Below are 18785 nucleotides of genomic sequence, written 5' to 3'. Positions count from 1 at the left end.
CACATGATATAACGCATGTAAATGTAAAATAGTGATATCGAAAAGTAGAATAGCCAAGCATTCATGGCTCACAACTAATCCTAGCTACTCAGTAGGCTGAGCCTCAGAGCATCACAGCTTGGGGGACCTTGAGTGATTTCATCTCTAATAACCAGCAAAAACCCAATGTGGAAGTATGACTTAAGTAGTAGAGTGCCTATCATGAACAAAAAGGGCAATGAGATTGAAGCTGTGTTTTCATTTCCAGCCCTAGCACTTTTAAGCAGCTGATATTAAGGCTTGAATAATTGCTATGAGTAGTGAATTCTGCAACTGTCTAACAGAAGAGAGGACTTTAAAAGTGAGTTAGAGAAGAAATGAAGGATAGAACCAAGAGCATCATATTTTGACTGGAGCAGAGAATAACAGATATGGGAGCCAAATTATAAACAGGCTTTTAGGAGTCAGAATAGTTTCGAAGAAATGCAATGTGCAGTTTTAAGAAAATTCAAAAGATAATTATGCATGATATGAATTGCAATTGTAATAGCTTATAATTAGAGCTATCAGAAGACTATTACAGGAATGTAAGCTGCTGTCAATTTGCTCATTCCAGTAAAGTTACTGAACACTTACTGTGTTTTATATACTCTATTTTGCATTGCAACTATAGAGGCAAATAAAGTATGGTTTTTTGGTCTCTGAAGAGATCACACTATACAAAGTATTCCAGTATTCCGATAAAATGGAATATTTATAATGGAAGCATAAATGAAGCCATTTGGGAGTCACAGATCTAGATGCCATTGCTTTGAACTAAGAGAGCAAGGAAATTCTATCACAGGTGACCTTTAAATTGGGAACTGAAATGTAAGCAAGAAGTACCTAGAAGGCAATCAGAAGGCATTCCGGGGCGGTGGGGGGGAAACAAGGGGTAAAGTTAGAATAATGAAATAATAATAATAAGAAGAAAGTAAGAATAACGGCAGTACAAATGGTCAAAAGATTAAAGTAAATGACAATATGTATGATGTTATTAACCCAAAAAGTACTAGTCACAGTACTCTTTGCTAGTTTAATGCTTCTCAAGGAGTTCATCTTTGGCATGAGTACCACCTAGGGACCTTTAGCACTGTGGATTCCACAAGTCTTTCTCACGTCCACTGGCTAGGAAGCCATAGCCCAACAGCCTGCCTCTCAGCCAGCCTTGAGATGATATTGATGAAATGCACTTGAGCACTATTGTTCTATCCATCTAAACCTACTGACCGGAAAAAGACTTGCATGAAAAGACAGTAAAGAACCTATCCAATTAAGTGCTGCTAGATTTAATGAAAGTTGAGAGATCAGTATGAGGTAGACTACTAAAGGTTCATAGAAAATATGAACATTAAGCTAGCTCTTGGAGAGTTTTGTGAAACAGTAGTGATTATCCTGGCACAAAGAACATTTGTAAGTAGAATGACAGTTAGGCAAAGTTATATATATGAACATCCTGAGGTACTCTCCTGATTGTATTCCTATTATTTGTTCCCTTGCTATCATCCTAAACTTTGAAGTCACAGGACCAATTTATGCCTTGGCACCAACGTGAGGAGTTGGGTGGTCATTTTACAAAGCTTCACTAATACCAATATTAAGCACTCATTAGCGAAGCAATTAGAATTGTCTGTTGCTATGCAGTGTAGAAAATATGTGTACCATTTGCATCTTCAAAACAACTCTCAGAGTTCTCTAAAGATACAAGAATAAAGGCACTTTGAAAACAAGTGTGCCACTATCACCTTTGCTGATATAGATTCAGTTGCATCGTTTCATTTACAAAGTTTCAGAGATACAGTTATTGTTCAATAAATATTTAATGTAATTCAAACTTAAAATTTATCACTGTAGAGAGGATATTAGTATTGTTTTTGACAAAGATTGTATCTATGATATTTAATTAGCTAGGTAGTCCAAAGCTAAGAAATAGTTGGTTTGGATCTTATTAGAGTTCTTTTAAAACATTTATTTAATTATTATTAATATCAAGATCTAATTTCTCATATAAAAATATGAAGAATTAAATTAAATCAAAAGTATTTTTAGTTTTTCATTATTTACTTTGAAATACCTTTATAATTGTTGTTACCAACATTCAGGAAGATATAACTAGTAGTTAATATTTATTGAAATATGTAACTTGTGCCAAACAATGTTCTGTGGGATTTATGTTTACTCATTTAATTTTCACAGCCCCAATAGTGATGCTCACTTCTTATTCCTGATGAGGGAAGGGGGTACAGGGAAATTAAATAACTTTTCCAAGATTCAGATCTAACAAGTGACACAGTCAGATTCAGTTTTGAGTGTGTATATGCTGCCCGCACTGCTCCAGAATATTCTTGGAGCCCTTCTATTTCACCTCCAGCCAAAGACTTTTTCTAGTAAATGCTCTAAAACCTAAACAACAAATGATTCAACATAGTTTTACCTTCTTTTGCACTTCATCAAAAGACCCTTGAAGTTTAGTTATTATCATGACATTTGTATTCACTGATTCTGTATTGCTAGAGAGGCCTGGAATTACTGTCTCTAACATAGAACCTCCTTAGATCCAAACAGATTTGGAACAGAAATTAACAAAGGAAATTTGATGGTGAGGACCTTTGGGATCAACAACTGAGGGAGAGAAAAGAAAGAACCAGGTAGAAATTAAGCTCAGATGTGATATGGCAAAGATTTCCAGGGATTTCCAAGGGGACCTGGGAGCCTGAAACTGACTTAATAGCCATTCTGAGTTGTCTTGCTCTAAGGCAAGTGGGTCAGGCCTTTATTGCCTTTGTTCTGCAGCCATTGAAGGGACTTCTACAAAAGAGATCTGCTGGCAGTGGGGATCCTAGAGAGGGACTTAGTGTAGTGCCACCAGAATGAGCATTACTCAAGTAAGCATCTACTAAGCCAAACAGTTCTCAAATTTTACCACATTGTAATCAGGCTTATTAAAGCAGAAAAGGTCAGGCCTCACCCAAGAAGTTTTAACTCAGTACATTTGGTGGGACTCGAGAATTTTAATTTCTAACAAATTCTCTCTTAATGATTATACCATTGCACTGCACTGTACCTATATTCTGTAAAAGATGTACATAAAGATACTTTCTTATTAATTACAGTTCCTATAAATATTTTAGTTACTGTCAAACATTCTCAGGTTATATTTTTCCCTAAAATTCGTATTTTATAGTCAAAATATGAAGTATATTTTATGACACATTTATTTCTCTGTTCTTCTTAATGTCTCTTATACTTGACTGTCTCTTATATTTTTCTCCTTTCTGTGCTTCTAAAAAATATGAGACTGTATAATCTGTTGCCAATGGCTCACACCTGTAATCCTAGCTACTCAGGAGGCTGAGATCTGAGGGTCCCAGTTTGAAGCAGGCCCAGGCAGGAAAACCCATATGACTCTTATCTTCAACAAACTACTCAAAAACAGCAGGAAGTGGAACTGAGGCTCAAGTGGTAGAGTGCTAGCCTTGAGCAAAAGAAGTTCAAGGACAATGAATAGGCTCCTAGTTCGATCATGGGGGTGAGGGAGAGACTCTATGAAGCATTTTGGCAGTAGTGTTCTAGTACTGAGGTATTATATGGGCTTTTTAGATGCCCATTTGCTACATGTATTTACACACACATACATACATAAATATGTATGTATATGTACATATATGCATATACACATATTTCTACATGTTTATATCCATATATCTGTGTGTATGTGTCTCAGCCCTCCTAATTGTTGAAATTGCAGGCATACACCAATACTTTCTGTTTTACTTCATTAAATATTCTTTTAATGGTTAATTTTTAAAAAACTGCATATGAGCCTGGCTTACTATAACATCATTTATTTAACTGTTTTTGAAACACTTAAGTTTCTTTTTCAGAAAACACCAAATTTTGGAAGACTGCGTGAAAGAATTTTCATTTTAATTAGAGTTGAACTAAAAATATCATTACACCCTCCATTTCCACAACTGACTTGATTTCTGTTCATTGTGTTCTGAAAGATACAACGTATACTTCATTTTATACCTTACTAAAAAATGCTGAGAAAAAAAGATGTTAAAATTTGGCATCGTTGCATTAATAAAAAAAAAAGATTACTAACATATCATTGTACAAATGATTCCATTCAACTTGAGAGTTTTTGACTTTTTAAAAATATGATTAGCTAATGAATTCAGCATAACTTCCTCAACCCCAACCTTTTTCTCCTGTTTAGCATTTTCCACTTTTTTACTCTGTGATGAACAAGCCCTCCCTGGTTAATTATGTATATATTTAGCTACTGCATGTGTTGGGCTTATTATTGTCATCTAATTAGATGTAACTTGAACTGCTTGCTTCTAGAAAAATCATTAAAAATTCTTTCCTAATGACCTAGAGATGACAAAATGTCTGTAAAGTGTGAAGAAGCCGACAAGCCCAGGAACATCGCTCTTAAAGCGTGTTAATCCAGATGCTGCAATCATCTAATTAAACAATATTTTGCTGTCATTAACATTTTCACCAAGGAATTGCAGTTATAATTTCTTTGTCAGCTGTCTCTAGATCATTTTACCTTCAGAACTAAAGTGCCATATAAAAACATTAAATTGGATGGTTTAATTAAAAAGTTTTTTTTTAAATGAAGAAACATATCCAGTGTTTCTGAGATCTCATTTACTGTGCTTCATTCTTATTGTTTGAGTAGATTGGTGTCACGGGCTTCCAATATTTAATATTCATTCTCTAAGATAAATGTGCACAAGCGGAGTTAGCATAATCTATGTAATATACATCCTGCACTTAAGGAAAGAAGTCTACCAATTACAGTATAGTTCATTTATTAAATTTCTGTCTTCAACAACAACAAATAGAATTGGCAAATAAATATCTGGAACTTAAAAGAGATTACTTTTTTAAAATTCTTTTACAGATAATTTAGTAAAATATTTTTTATTTCAAAAGATCTTCAGTAAAATGAAGGGATGATAATTAACTAAATTTTAGAGTGAAAATTACAAAGTACCTCCTGCTTATAATCTTATAGTATTATAATCTTATAGTATTATTATAGTATTATTAATTTTATAGTATTATAATCTTATTAAATATAAAGACTACATTATTAAATATAAAGACTATACATCTTAAATTCAAATCAAGTATATATATATATATATAGGCTGTGTTGAAAAAGAAAAGTGGTCATTTTTATTAAAATTTGTTTTTCATGTAATTTATATTTATTAATATATTATGTATAATAAAATTAATCAGAGTTTTATAAACCTAAAATAAGCTCATATATTGTTTGGTCTGAGTATCTGCAAGCATTATCTTCTAGTTCCACATACACAATTCTCTCTCATTTATACTTTTATGCCTTTGTAAAAATCCTCATCCTATAAAAGAAAGATCCGAAGTTTTCTTTGTCTTGATTTGTCTACCTTTTAAAATGTAGCTCCCTTTATTCCAGCTTTCACACACACACACACACACACACACACACACACACACACACACACCAATTCATTCCATCAATAAATGTTTGATGATCAGATCATATGCACAAATATACAAAGACTTTGAAAGGTGAAAACAAGTCAGACCCTATATCCAATACATTAGATTCCTGAAGAGGCTGTGACTTCATCTCAGTGAATACTAAGAGGAAGCAGCAGTAATGCTTTTTATCAGTTCCCTTATAACCCACTCTCCTCAACTAACACATTTCAAATAACACGTAGTTTAGGTCCAAAATGAAAGATTGTATGTCAGGTAAAATTTACCCAATAAAATGTTAAATTAGGGCTAAGAATGTGGCTTAGTAGTAGAATGCTTGCCTAGCATGTATGAAGCCGTGGGTTCAATTCCTCAGCACCACATAAACAGGAAAAGTCAGAAGTGGCGCTGTGGCTCAATTGGTAGAGTGCTAGCCTTGAGCAAAAGGAAGCCAGGGACAGTGCTCAGGCCCTGAGTTCAAGCCCAGGACTAGTGAAAAAAAAATATTAAGTTAATTTTGTTATATACAATAGGGGACTTAAATTAACTCTTTCAGAAATGATAGTGGTTTTCCCCTAGTCACATTTACCAATTGCTGTAGTTTATTGGAGAAAAGAGTTTTATGGATATTCCTGCCTGGACTGACTTTGAAACACTGTCCTCAGATCTTGGCCTCCTGAGTAGCTAGGATTATCGGTGTGAGCCACCAGCATCCAGCTTGGATTTTCTTAATTTCATTTGATCGTATGTTCTTTCAGTAAATTAGGAGGGCAAGTACTGTTCTCCTTCAACTTTCATGTCTCAGTGTCCTTCCTGCAATATTTAAATCATTCTACTAAAAATAAGCAGACAAACACAATCCAGAAGTTTTCTAACCTAGGCATATCACCTCTGCCCAGAGGAACTATGTACACAGGAACTAAATCTATATCAGGACTATTTGTAAGGGAGGCTAGCCCAAGAGGAAGAGAATGATGGCCAATCAGCAGTATGTGTGTAAATTAGTCTTATGTATAATTATTCTAGCTATTATTTTTAAATTATTAGGGGAACTCACTTTAAATGCATAATTATCAGAATGTTTTAAATTAAACACAGACATAATTCAGTAAGTAAAACAGTCATTTTTCTTCTGAAATTCAGAAGTTTCTCTATTACAAGCATATTAATGATTTCATAAGTAATTATTATATTCTAATTTTTTCTTGTTTACTAGGACGGACATATAATGATCTAAACCAATATCCTGTGTTTCCATGGGTTTTAACCAATTATGAATCCGAAGAACTGGACCTGACACTTCCAGGAAACTTCAGGGATCTCTCAAAGGTAACTTTTAAGTACATAGAATAGTCTGCACTATAAAGGATTTCTATCAATGTATAATTCTGATTAATTTTGATAAGAAAGTAAACCAAATTGTCTCTCCTGCTTTTATAGTCAATCTCTAAATCTCATCAGTTAACAAATATAACCAGTTGCTGATGGCTCATGCCTGTGATTCTTCCTACTCAAGAATCTGAAATCTGAGGATCAAGGTGTGAAGCTACCCTTGGTAGGAAAGACTTGTGAGACTCTTATCTCCAATTAATCACCAAAAGGCTAGAAGTAGAGCTGTGACCCATGTGGTGGAACATCCTTCTTAAGTGAAAAAGCTAAGGGACAACAACCTGGCACCAAGTTCAAGACCCTGTACTGGTACACACACACACACACACAAAATTAAGTATCAAGTAGAATTTAATACTGAAAAGAAAGTTTAGATAAAGGGTCTGTTTAAATACAGAAAGAATATATGCCCTAAAATGGCAAACAAAAGATATAATGGGAATTAAAAATACAAAGCAAATTTTGGGTTAGTTTATACCATTTGTCAAGAGGAAATTTAAGTAGGGTAATTAAACTATTTGAAATTCAGTGAAGAAGTAAAAAACAATCCAAAAAAGATTCTTAATAGCCTGAACTGATAGCTAATATAGTGAGCTATGCTTCTGAGATATAAACTCAAAAATTTTATTGTGTATGTGTGTGTACATTATATTATATAGATATAGGTGTGTGTTTGTATGGATGTATACTGTAGTGTTTAATATGTAATAACTTTATAGCCTAAGCCCAATACTAAAGTTTATGTATTTTAGTTTATGTACTTTAGCCAGAGTAAGGCTCACCTCATTAACTTTGAAATAATCTCTTTTCTGTCAAACTTGATTGTCTAGTTTAGCAATCCAGAGAAGGTTAAAAGGTATGTGTGTACACTTGATTTTGTGGGGACAAACTTACCAAGCTCATGGCCTAGGCAATATTATAAAACATCCAAATTAGAGAAACATCATTATATGCAATTTAAATTTCATGCCCCATATGGCTCTTAGCACATCTTCTTTGCATCTTCTCTTGCACTGAAAGCTAGACCTCCCCAGGCTGAAGATTTGTATCTCACTACATTAGCTGTGTGGCCTCAAGCATTTACTCTCATTCATTTGTAGTAAGACAATAATGATGGTATCTTATACTAAATAGTTGTTAAGATCAAGTGCCATGTATATATATATATATATATACATATATATATATATATATATATATTTTTTTTTTTTTCCAGTCCTAGGCTGTGAACTCAGGGCCTGAGCACTGTCCCTGGCTTCTTTTTTGCTCAAGGCTAGCACTCTGCCACTTGAGCCACAGCGCCACTTCTGGCCATTTTCTGTGTATGTGGTGCTGAGGAATCAAACTCAGGGCCTCATGTATAGGAGGCAAGCACTCTTGCCACTAGGCCATATTCCCAGCCCCAGTGCCATGTATATTTGAAGAATGTAATATAGTACCAGACACATAGAAACACTGCATCATTATCATTTATTATTATTAAAATAGAATATTTCTTATCTTGTTGTTTACCTGTTTTACATATGCTTATATTTCATTTACTCTCTAGCTCTTTTATGTGACTTCCCTTATCAAATCATCCTTACTAGGTAATTGATGATTTTAATTGTGACATTTATAGATGGCAAAAAGGATCTAAGAAACCAGTTTAGTAGCATCTTACAGCATCAGACAGATGGCAAAAAGAAAATGCTAGCAAATGTAACCTACTATGTTTGCAAATACAGTACTTTTTTCAATGTGATTCCACTGAATAAAAACCCCAATCATGACCATGTTACAAGTAACCATTAGGGGTTAGGTAAACAGAAACATTGTAATTAATCTATGAGGCCTCTCCTCTTATCAAAATAATAAGATCAGTTGCCACAAAATTAAATAAGGTATTATATTTTATAGAAAGAACTATCCAAGAGGCGATATATAGTGGTTAGGAAATGAAATCCTGGAGTAGGCTGCATGAACTGAAATCCTAATTCTGCCACTTATTAGCTGTGGTATATTATGAAATTATTTACTCTCTGACCTGTATAATGGGGACAAAAATAATAGGTCTATTGTGAGGAACAATGAGAAAATAAGTATAAAGAACTTCGAATAATGTGTTGCATCTGTATTAATTATTTACTAGTGCTTTTATGTGTAGTGCATATTGTTTATCTAATTCTGAATTATTGAAATAGTCCATATACTTAGAAATGTCTTTTCAAATGATGATAAATTTCTACTATTACAGCTATATTGTCAATTAGTAATTCTTAATATTGTAATGAGTTACATGAATTTGGAGCATGACTTACTAAAGTTGAGGTGTAATCTTGACGTAAAACAAAACCAAATTAAACCATCAGTGCAAGAATGAAAACTGTTAAAATAGTTATTTAATATTATTTTGTTTGTATGTATTCTCTTTAACATTAATTGAATAGACATTGTATATTAGACATTATGATAAATTGTATTAGACCTTACAAGCTGATTATTATGACAGCTATTTAAGATTCTTTTCCAAACAAGGAAGGATGTCTTTTTTTCTTTGAAGTTCAACTGGGCTATCTTAAGGAAATTACAGACAAGAAGATTTTCTTTCTTTTCCCCATTCATTTATTTATTCTTTGAGGCAGTCAACAGATGTTTATCATGCACTTACTACCTATAGATTCAGAAGATAGATTTCTGTATTAGGTAGAAAAAGGTCACATAAATAAATATGTGACAAAAACATAGTCACAGTCTCTTGGCAGAGCTTGATTCCTGAGCAAGGTGAGAACTCAGTTAACAGAAGCTTGAGACCAGCATGTTCCTATGGCTGTAGCAGGGACTGGACACACTGGGAAGTATATACTCAACTACTACTCAAGACATGTAGACACATTATGATTAATGTGAAATTCAGAGACATCTGGTAAGATATTTGGTAGTAGTAATAGACATTTAGTTTATATACATAGAAAAGATAAGATGAGTTAAATGAAGAAGTCACTGTTTCTAACATCAGTGAAGATACAAACCTTCTCAAATTTCTTAAGCTGACATATTTCACATATATTTCCTTTGACAGAGCTTTTTCTTTTGTGACTCACATGTATTTTCCAACTGTCTATAGTGTTAAATATAGTAGAGATAAACAAAGCCTAATAAATTAGGCAACACGAATCGAACTATACTTTTGCAAGCAGTTGAGCTCATGAGCTCTTTAAAAAGATAGATAGCTTTTTCTTCCAATTTACTGTTTTCCATGCTTTAGCAATTTGTTCTTTCTATTCTGTCACGTAACATGATAGGAAAATGTTAGCAAATTAAAGCCTCTTGATATGTTAATAAATTACTCTTGCATTGTTCCCATGCTTCATTGAATTTCTTAATAGGAAATTCTTACAAATGGTTTAGAAACCCAAGTCTTTCCTGTATAAAAGCCATTAATAAATAAGATTTTAATATATGAAAATATATCTTATCATACGCCTAATGGGAAAATAACATTTGAACTATAATAAAATAATTAGAAAAAACCTATGGTAATAAAATACTCCTGTGGTGAAGGACAGCACCTGAATTTCTTGCATGTTTTAGTCAGTGCTCCAAATGGAGGTTTTCATAGAGAATTTACTTAATTCTTTGAGGAACAATTGGACTAAATCAGTATTATTAACCAAGAACATTCTAAAAGATTGTTAAGAGAAAAAGTACTTTCTAAACAATAATTAAGAGCCTTAATCCAAATAACAATCCCTAGCAGTGAGTAATTCGAGAATTTGCTCCGGTAAATAGTTGTGGCCCCAAATAATTTCATGATCTTATAGCATAAGAAGTTAAAATGTTATGGAGTATACAGTCATAAAACATTGATTTTTTTCTTTGTACCACTATTTTACATTACACCAGCTTCATGAAATTCTATAGTTATATCAAGAAACTTTTAAGTTAAAATTTCAGAAAATCCAGCTCAAGTAGTATTTTTTGTTTTTTTAAAGACTATTTTCGGGGCTGGGGATATAGCCTAGCGGCAAGAGTGCCTGCCTCGGATACACGAGGCCCTAGGTTCGATTCCCCAGCACCACATATACAGAAAACGGCCAGAAGCGGCGCTGTGGCTCAAGTGGCAGAGTGCTAGCCTTGAGCGGGAAGAAGCCAGGGACAGTGCTCAGGCCCTGAGTCCAAGGCCCAGGACTGGCAAAAAAAAAAAAAAAAATACGATTTTCTTTTAACTTTAGTCATTTATTTGTGAATATGGTACTATGTAATCAAACCCAGGGCTTCATGCATGCTAGGCCTGCACTCTACCTCTAAGCCAGCCTCAAATTGGTTCAAACCAAAAGACACATATAAAGTTTTGTTTTTTCAACAAGATTTTGTTTTAGTGGTTCTGATCATACCACTAAAAAGCTTATTTTTTACCATTGTTTGCTGGCTTCCTTTCCACTCACCTTTTGCTGAATAGCCTACAATAGCATTCAACTCTCTCCTACTGAAATGATTTCAGTATTTCCTAATTCCTACTATCTCATCCAAAAGAAAAGAAGCACTCCACATAGTTCTCATAGAAGATGACAGATTAGTCTCAAACCACAGAAAATGTCTTCTATCTCACTGTTATTGCTTATGAGTAACAGGCTATGCTACTTTGACAATGTATAAGCCCATCATTTTCATGTTTGGAGCTAGAGGTAGACTCAGAGGATTCTACCTATCCAAGGACAGTGGGGGAATAGTTGATCTAAGGAAATTTGATTTCCTGTTTCCAAAGGAAAAGGATCTATATGATGGTCAATTATTAAACTTTCTATGATAAATTGTTAAATAAAATGTATATATGAATTTTTCTTTACAATATCTATGATGGAACAGCTAGAAAATGAATACACACTTGTTCATGCATAGCTTTTACAAAAAAGAACCTTTTCAAGGTGACAAAATTCTTTAAAGTACAGTTCTAGCCCTCAAGAATGTCATTGTTTAGGAGAAAACAATAAGCAGGAAATTGCTCACCACATGTGTACCTTTATAATGTATGAATATTCAGTGGACTCTAAGCTAAATTCACCATGAAGCTAATGAAGCTTAAGCATTAGAATCCTTCAGTTTTCAAGGGCTTTCCGCCCCTCTATACTTGACCTTTAGTTTTATTCATTTTCTTTAAGAACCCACTTAAGTCCATTACTGTTAGAAAAATGCCTGATAAAATAATAAAGGAAGTGGTTTGATTTGGCTCATGATTTTAGTCTAGTTGCTGGGTAGAGTTCCTTTGGGCCTGTTTCAGGGGCAGCTTGTGGTAGCTGGGGAGCTCATTGACCACCAGCTAACTTCACAGGAGAAGCAAATAAGAGAACTGATCCATATCTTATCCACCTCATAATTTCACTGTTACATGTACACATTTACACATGTACCCATTTCCCCAAACATTCTTGCTAGTCCTGGGGCTTGAACTCGGGGTCTGGGCACTGTCCCTGGCTTCTTTTTGCCAAGGCTAGCACTGTACCATTTGAGCCACAGCGTTACTTCCAGCTTTTCCTATATATGTGGTGCTGAGGAACGGAACCCAAGACTTCATGCATGCTAGGCAAGCACTCTACCAGTAGGCTACATTTCTAGCCCCTGTGGTTTGCTGTTTAAAAGCAGCATCTAATATATACAAGAACATGTTTAAAAGAAAAGATGGAACTCATTAATTTTATAGGACTTTGAAGAAAAGAGCATCAAATGAGAAGCACAGTAAATAAAAAGCAGTGTCTCCATGAAACATGCTTTACCTCATGCACTGATGACAGAGACAGGATGATAATAAGAGCTCAAGCTAGCTTTCTTGCCTTTGCTGAGTTCACACTACAGCCAAGTCACCAGCACTCATTTCTCACATTGGAAATTGAATCTTGGGAGTGTTTATTCTTGTAATTTTGAAAGGTTAACCCTGGGATTACCAAACTCTCTCTCTTTCTCTCTCTCTCTCTCTCTCTCTCTCTCCCCCCCTCTTTTTTCTCTCTCCCTCTCTCTCTCTCTCCCTCCTTGCCTCCCCCTCCCTCCCCTCCCACCTCCCCTCTCTCTATATACATATATATACATACATATATGCATGTATGTACCTATATATACATAGATATATTAATACACACATACATCTTTCTTTCTTTATATTTGAATTGAGAATTTGATAAGAGAGACTGTAAGTGGACATGGCATAAAATGGAGCTTGCTCAAATTTTTCCCTATACCACATTGCATAAATTAATGAAAGTTTCCTGGGCTGTCAGAACATTAGTGTTCTCTTCTTTAAAATGAACATGATAATATGTGCATCATAGGGCTGTTGAAAGAAGTCCACATACTAATGTAGATATGGTACTTAATGTGTGGGTAAGGACCCAAAGTAGCATTCAGGAAATTGGAGCTACACAGCAAATTTTTATAACCATCACTATCTTAGGGAAAAAAAAACAGTGAAGTAATAGTTGATTCAGTTGATTGACTTTTAATTTAGTAAAGTAAAAATAAGTTTAATAAAATAATTCTTGCAAGTAATTGTTTTATCATCTCCTTAAATTGTCAAATTATCAAAATACTGGCATATGGCAATGTTTTTATTGAAACCTAATATGCACAATTATTTCAACTGAAATATTTTATATTTATAATATTTTACTTTTCCCCTATTTAGCATTTATAATTTTCTTATGATTTCTTTTATTGAACAATTGAAGATCATAGGAACAAGGAAGATTTTGCCAGTAAAATTTATTAGACCTTCCATTTTATTCAATATCACAGGTTCAAGTTTTACTTATTACACATACAGCTTATAAGCTATATTTATTTTTGACACGATGGGCAACAAATTAAGTAATTTCACATTGAGTTATATTTTCAGTACTAATCAACAACAGGTGTAGAGATTCTACCCGTCCCTCCACCTACCTTTATTCCCCATGGAAATAGGTTGTTCTTTTGAAATTCATTGTAAAACATGAGATGGGCTAGTGCTTCATTTATTTACATATACTCATGTAAACTTGACTCTTAAATTATAGTGGTTACATGACTTTGACATGAAGCACAGGCTCTGCTTATTAAAGTGTAAATGGAATTTTCCTGTTTACCAGCCATGCCCTCTGATAAATGAAATCATTCCATCATAAAACCAAGTGCTGCTAATATTGACAAGAGCATAAGCTATCACTCACACACACACCCATTGAGTGGAAAAATATATTTTATTAACACAGGAGTTGTTTGAATGACAGATGATGATAAGCATAACCACTTTCCCAAATTATTATGCCACTTAAAAAAGGAAGTGATAATGCCTTGCGGCTTTGAAATGTGATAATGCAAATGGAGGCACTGAAGTGTGAAACTTCAGAGTTCACCCTTGATTCTGCCAAATGTCTCTACACCGTGGCAACTTAGGGAATACACAACTCAGAAATCAAGAATAAGTTTCTGTGGTTATTTATCTTTTTTTTTTAACCACAAGTAACAATCTCCAAAATGAATGTAATTCTATTCACTTTATTATATACTTTTCCAGATGGATTGTTTTTGATAACAAATATGAAGTGTAAAAAAGCCACAAGATGAATCAGTAGCCACTGAATAAAACTATTAAACCATAAAAATGAGAATGGGTAAATTTAACTATATGCCATTTCCCTAAACATCTACTGGTAAATTGGAAATGTTTGTCTAGATAAATGTTAGGTGTCTCATATGGGACTCAGTATACTAAAATTTGTGTTTGCTAGGCTTGTTTATGGGACAGTGCTGAAGAAGTATTTTCAAAAAAAAAGTTATTGACTGGTAGTTCTTGTATACCATTTTAAACACATGAGTAATCATTTGTTTAAGTTAATCACTTCATTCATTCATTATTTTGATTCACAAATATTAATTGCCATGCTACTCAGTGCTTGGCATTGGAGATACAATGACAGTAAGAATCACATAATGTCCTAAAAATTTACAGTCACTTTTAGTTCTCCCAGTCATTGTCATGTATTTTTCCTTTATTTGAAAAAAAGAACCAAGGAAAATGCAAACAAAAAGGTTGATTCTCAGAGACTGTGGTAGCCAGCACAGGTGAGGTGTATTTGTTTATCTCTCCACTTTTGATTTTTGGACACATTCAATAGCATAGCAGGGAGCTTAATAGGTTTAAACAGACCTTCCAGACCAGGCCAACTGTCTGCTTCTGTTAAAATACCCCTCTATCCCCTTTTCTGTCCTTCCCATTGACCCACTTGTCCAACCCTTCCAAAAGAAGGGGAATGGGGACAGGAATATTCACTGTGCATTGCCCTGCTTTGAAAATGTTAAGCTTTTAATGAAGGAACTAGAGCTGGGTCCGGTGGTTCACACCTGTAATCCTAGCTACACAGAAGTCCGAGACTTGACAGTCTTGGTTTGAAGCCAGTTTGGGCAGGAAAATCTGAAAGATTCTTATCCCCAATGTACTAACCTCCCAAAAGCTGAAGTAGTGGTCTAGCTCAAGTGGTAGAATGCTAACTAGCCCTGAGTAAAAATAGCTCAAGGACAGTGCCAGGCCCTGAGTTCAAGATCCAGGACCAGCACCAAAAAATCAAAAACAAAACACAAGTCAGTAGAAATCCAAGTCACATTGTTTAGTATGTGTTTATAGAAGAAATCTTCTGAGGGAGGGCAAAGGGCCTGCCTCATTCACTTCTATTATACTAGCCACATGTCACATACTCCATAGACTAACAGTTGCCTCCTTTAACCCTTCTTTCCAAAGAAACTTGAATATTGTGCATGTAGAGAATTTTATGTATCTAGATAGGGCATGCTGGAAACAACAATTCTAGTGACTCATTTGTAGGTGCCCTCCATCCTTCCTTATGTTCTGTTCCTTATAAGAAAATAAGGTTATGAAATTGCAAAGAGTATACAATTTTCACATATTTTAGAGACATAAAATCTCTAAGTATTTTACATGTTGTTATCTGAAAACATAGAAAGGAATTTCTTTGAGCTGAAAGGTTTCACTTTGTTTTTCACACTCCATCTTAATTTTGAGCTTTTAATGATGAAAATGTTGAAGCACAAAGAGTACTAATATGATGTTATGATTATTGACATTCTAACATTTTTGTGTCGCTGAAATATCGTTAAAGTAAATTCAAGTTATCATACTTTATTCCTAAATCTTTCAGTTTGAAAGAGAACATTTCCCCTTATAACTGGAGTACATTAGGATATGTAAGAAAGTTTACATTATTTTTATTATTTGACACTGTGTCCACAATCAGTGTTCTTTGGTAATCTCCCATGCATCCTTAAAAATAGGGTAGCTCAATGTAAGATTCAATCAATGACCATACAGTAAGTACATCTGATTCTTCTGTCCTGTCTACTAGGCTTGAATAGTTCCCCTATCACCACCCACTCCTCCCCTCATTCAGTATTGGCTTGCTGAAGAGGTCGATCAGTATCAGTCATCCTGTAGAATATTTCATCTTTTGGATTTATCCTTTTCTTCCTCCAATTTTGTCTGTTAGTTTGTTTTAGCTAGTACCATTTTGGTATATGTCGCTAACTCAAATACCAGTGAAAATTGATCTTAAGAATTTATGTTAGAAAATATTTTATTTCTACTGTTTACTAACCAAAATATAAAGCTACTGTTATGATTACAGTTTATAAAAGTTGAAATGTTCACATATGAAAGATACTTCTGAATCATATAATTGGAAATGCATCTAGAATTCTATATGAGAGATAAACCAGATTCTTGAACAAATAAATGGAGTAGAAAGGGAAGACCATCATTTCATTTCCACTGTCCAAAGACAATAACTGTTATCCTTTCGTATTACATATTTATTTTAAATTTTTAGAGAAACTTTGATAATGTTATATGATGCCATTCATGGAACTAGATTTTTCAGCTCTACCACTATTAATAATTTAATGTTGCTTATAAACTATTATCCAGAACCCTCTTGAAATTAACTTTTTAAACTCCAGCTCAGATCTGGTTTATCTCTCACTTAAAACCAGCAACTTCCACTGCATATACCTTCTAATAATTTTTCCTCTAAAAATGTTTCTATCTAATAATCTTTCATCAAACAGGACTATAAAGTCCTGTGACTGGAATGTGTGGCCCTTCATATTTTCATTTCATAAATTTCTCCTTTCCTATATAGTATTTCAAGCACACTGTCCCTTGAACTGAACTTGTCATTCAGGCCTTCCCTAGAGCCACATACTAGCCATTCCTCTGGGTTGAATTATTCTCTTACTCCAGAATTTCACATCTGGCTCCCTCTTGTCTTCACACTTCACCTCAAAGGAAATTCAGAAACATCTTCTCTAGCACCCAACCCCTGCAATCCTCTTTTAATCATCAACAGAGCACATCCGTCTAAAATTTTCTATCTACACCCATACTCCCATGAAAGCACCAGAGCTTGTCTGAAATTTTCTTACTTATCTAAATGTTTATATATAGATTTTTTTCTGTCTCTGCATCTACACTTACACAATCACATTCTCATTAAATGCATGCATGCACATTTGAATGTGTCTGCAGTATTTTCTAAACCATAGTAGGACTCAATACTTACTGAATGAATTTACCCTGGATCTTGTCTAATTAGTTTTTAATTAGCTGCATGATATACTGCAGTGTTGGTATCTCCCTTATATTAGGAGTCCCTATTCAATGGCAGACTATTTCCAGATTTTTATTTCAAGTAACACTATGAGAAATATCATTGTCTTTTTTCCATATTATAAATTCCTCAGAGTGGAATTCCTATATCAAATGTACATTTTCTCCGTTTGCAACCCAATAAAAATACTTTTCTTACCAATAATTACAAAAGATACTATATTTTCCTATGGCTCAAGCTATTCTGAAGATTTGAAATCACATAATTTTTGACATTTTAATAAGTAGAAATCATTTTTGTTTCACATTTTAACATTTGTATATATACTGATAATTTCTGCTGCATACAACAACCTCAGCTTAAAGTTAAACCCTAAGAAATCCAAGCTTGGATCAGCTCAAGCAAACTGGGTCCAAGATCTCACCAGTGTTGTAGAATGCTACATCTCTGTTATTTTCTGCTTTGGCTTCATTCTCAGATGGGTTACACCAATGATGCCTTTGTAGCCACTAAAAAGAGCCTTTTTCCCAGATAGCTATAGCCAAGTTCCTTTGGATCAGCTTGTATCATAGCCCATTTTTGCACCAACCATAGTGGTTGGCCACAGGAACAAAATATGCTGACTGACAGGTCTGATCCAAATGCCCCTCCCTGGAAGTCAAGTAGTGAGGTTAGCTTACCTACAACAGATAGAGTGGGAATAAAGAAGGAATGGTTCAAAACTGAAGGAGTAATTGGTGCCAAATTGGGTGGGGGGGAGAATAATTCTCATTATATTGTAGGAGCTGGCACCATTTCATCCCATAGGAAATTGCCATTTTCTATAAGCTACTTGTTTGTAATTGTTCATTAATTTCATGAGTGTTTCTTCAGTAAGAACTTTTTAAAAAGAAGCTTGCTCTTTTTCATGTGCTATAAACACTTTTGTCTTTTGTTATTTAGATTTTTGGTTAAAAATTCTGTCCAAAAAGCCCACATCCAAGTTTTATATGATATTATATAATCTGTCTAATCAGTCTTCTAAGAAATTCACCATTTATTTCTTATCTAAAAAGGGCCTAATACTACAGTAACTGCTGAGAATTCGGAGATGAATAAAAGATAAGACATTCTCTTTAAAGACTGTTCTACTGTGGAGATAGACACAGAGTAGACACAGAGTAGATAGACACACACACACACGTACACACACACACACACACACACACACACGGAGGTGGGGGGAGAGAGAGAGAGAGAAAGAGGTTATAAACTTACCTAACT

The 18785-nt window shown here is 34.3% G+C and overlaps 1 protein-coding gene across 12 annotated transcripts in view; it reads left to right on the top strand.

Moving 5' to 3' along the window:
- The window catches only part of Nbea (neurobeachin), a 525681-nt gene that overhangs the window by 422542 nt on the left and 84354 nt on the right, over positions 1 to 18785 (top strand). For all 12 annotated transcript variants that reach the window (XM_048341508.1, XM_048341507.1, XM_048341505.1 and 9 more), the window contains one exon: positions 6722 to 6834. In XM_048341508.1, coding sequence (XP_048197465.1) covers positions 6722 to 6834 — 113 coding nt within the window. The remainder of the gene's footprint in view (positions 1 to 6721; positions 6835 to 18785) is intronic.

Source organism: Perognathus longimembris, chromosome 3, assembly GCF_023159225.1.
Source record: "Perognathus longimembris pacificus isolate PPM17 chromosome 3, ASM2315922v1, whole genome shotgun sequence".
Lineage (NCBI taxonomy): Eukaryota > Metazoa > Chordata > Mammalia > Rodentia > Heteromyidae > Perognathus > Perognathus longimembris.
Note: the sequence above shows the minus strand (reverse complement) of the source record. Positions and strands in the feature narration are given on the sequence as shown.